This window comes from Cystoisospora suis (assembly GCF_002600585.1).
Source record: "Cystoisospora suis strain Wien I chromosome Unknown contig_2330, whole genome shotgun sequence".
Classification (NCBI taxonomy): Eukaryota; Apicomplexa; class Conoidasida; order Eucoccidiorida; family Sarcocystidae; genus Cystoisospora; species Cystoisospora suis.
Window position 1 is genome coordinate 1 of NW_027155129.1, and position 902 is coordinate 902.

Sequence of the window (902 nt, forward strand, 5' to 3'; positions counted from 1 at the left end):
AAGAATTGCAAAGAGAAGTCATAAAGAAATAGAGAAGAAACGATAAAATGGAGAGAGAGAAGAAGAAGACGAGGAAGCAGAAGAAGACAGGAGGGAAAGATCTGTTGAGAGGACCTCTCAGAAGAAGATCGAAGAAGAAGAAGAAGATGGCGATTTACAACAGAAGAAAGAACAAGAGAAGGAGGAGGAAGATGAAGATGAAGAAGAGAAGAAGATGAGAAAGTTTTTATCCGAATATAATCCGAGTGCGTATGAGTACTATATCCACTACAAATATACAAACCGTCGACTAGATACATGGCTCCCTTTCAAAGATCTCCGCCCTATTACACCCGAAGGTGTAATTCTTCACTATAAGAAGAGAAGAAGACCCGCTGTCTCTTCTCTGCTTTCTCAAGAGAATCAAAAGAAGAAGACGAAGAAGAACGACGGCGCAGAAGGAGAGAAAGAAGAGGGCGAGAAACGATTTGAAAGGGAAGAAGCAGAGAGGGACAAGAAATGCGAAAGAGAGAGACATGCTTCTCTTCAGGATGCAAAGCGGAGGGAGGGAGATTTAGATGAAGAAGAAGAAAGAGAAGAAGATAGAGAAAAGAAGAAGCGCTGGAAAAGACTAAGAAGAGGAGCAGATGACGATGATGAGAAGGGAGAGAAAGAAGATAGATCAAAACAGAGACACGGGAAAGAATACGGAGAGAAAGAGGAGACGTGGGACAATTCAAAAGAAGAGAGGAAACAACATAAAGAAGACGAAGACGAAGAAGAAGAAGAAATGGATGAAAGAGAGGAAGATTTAAGTCTTGAAGAATTGAGATACCGCTTATCTCTATTTGATCCTTCCATACAATTCCCCGATGTATGTACACACAAAAAATCAGAATAACTCTCTCTCCTTCTTTCTCTCC

The 902-nt window shown here is 40.9% G+C and overlaps 1 protein-coding gene across 1 annotated transcript; it reads left to right on the forward strand.

Annotated features, from left to right (window-relative positions):
• Window positions 1-55: 55 nt before the first annotated feature.
• Window positions 56-853, forward strand: CSUI_004866 (histone lysine acetyltransferase myst-b; the record flags this gene model as incomplete). Its single annotated transcript, XM_068065047.1, has 1 exon — window positions 56-853. A coding segment is annotated over exon 1 (639 nt), but the record flags the coding sequence as incomplete, so codon positions are not given.
• Between the last annotated feature and the right edge of the window lie 49 nt (window positions 854-902).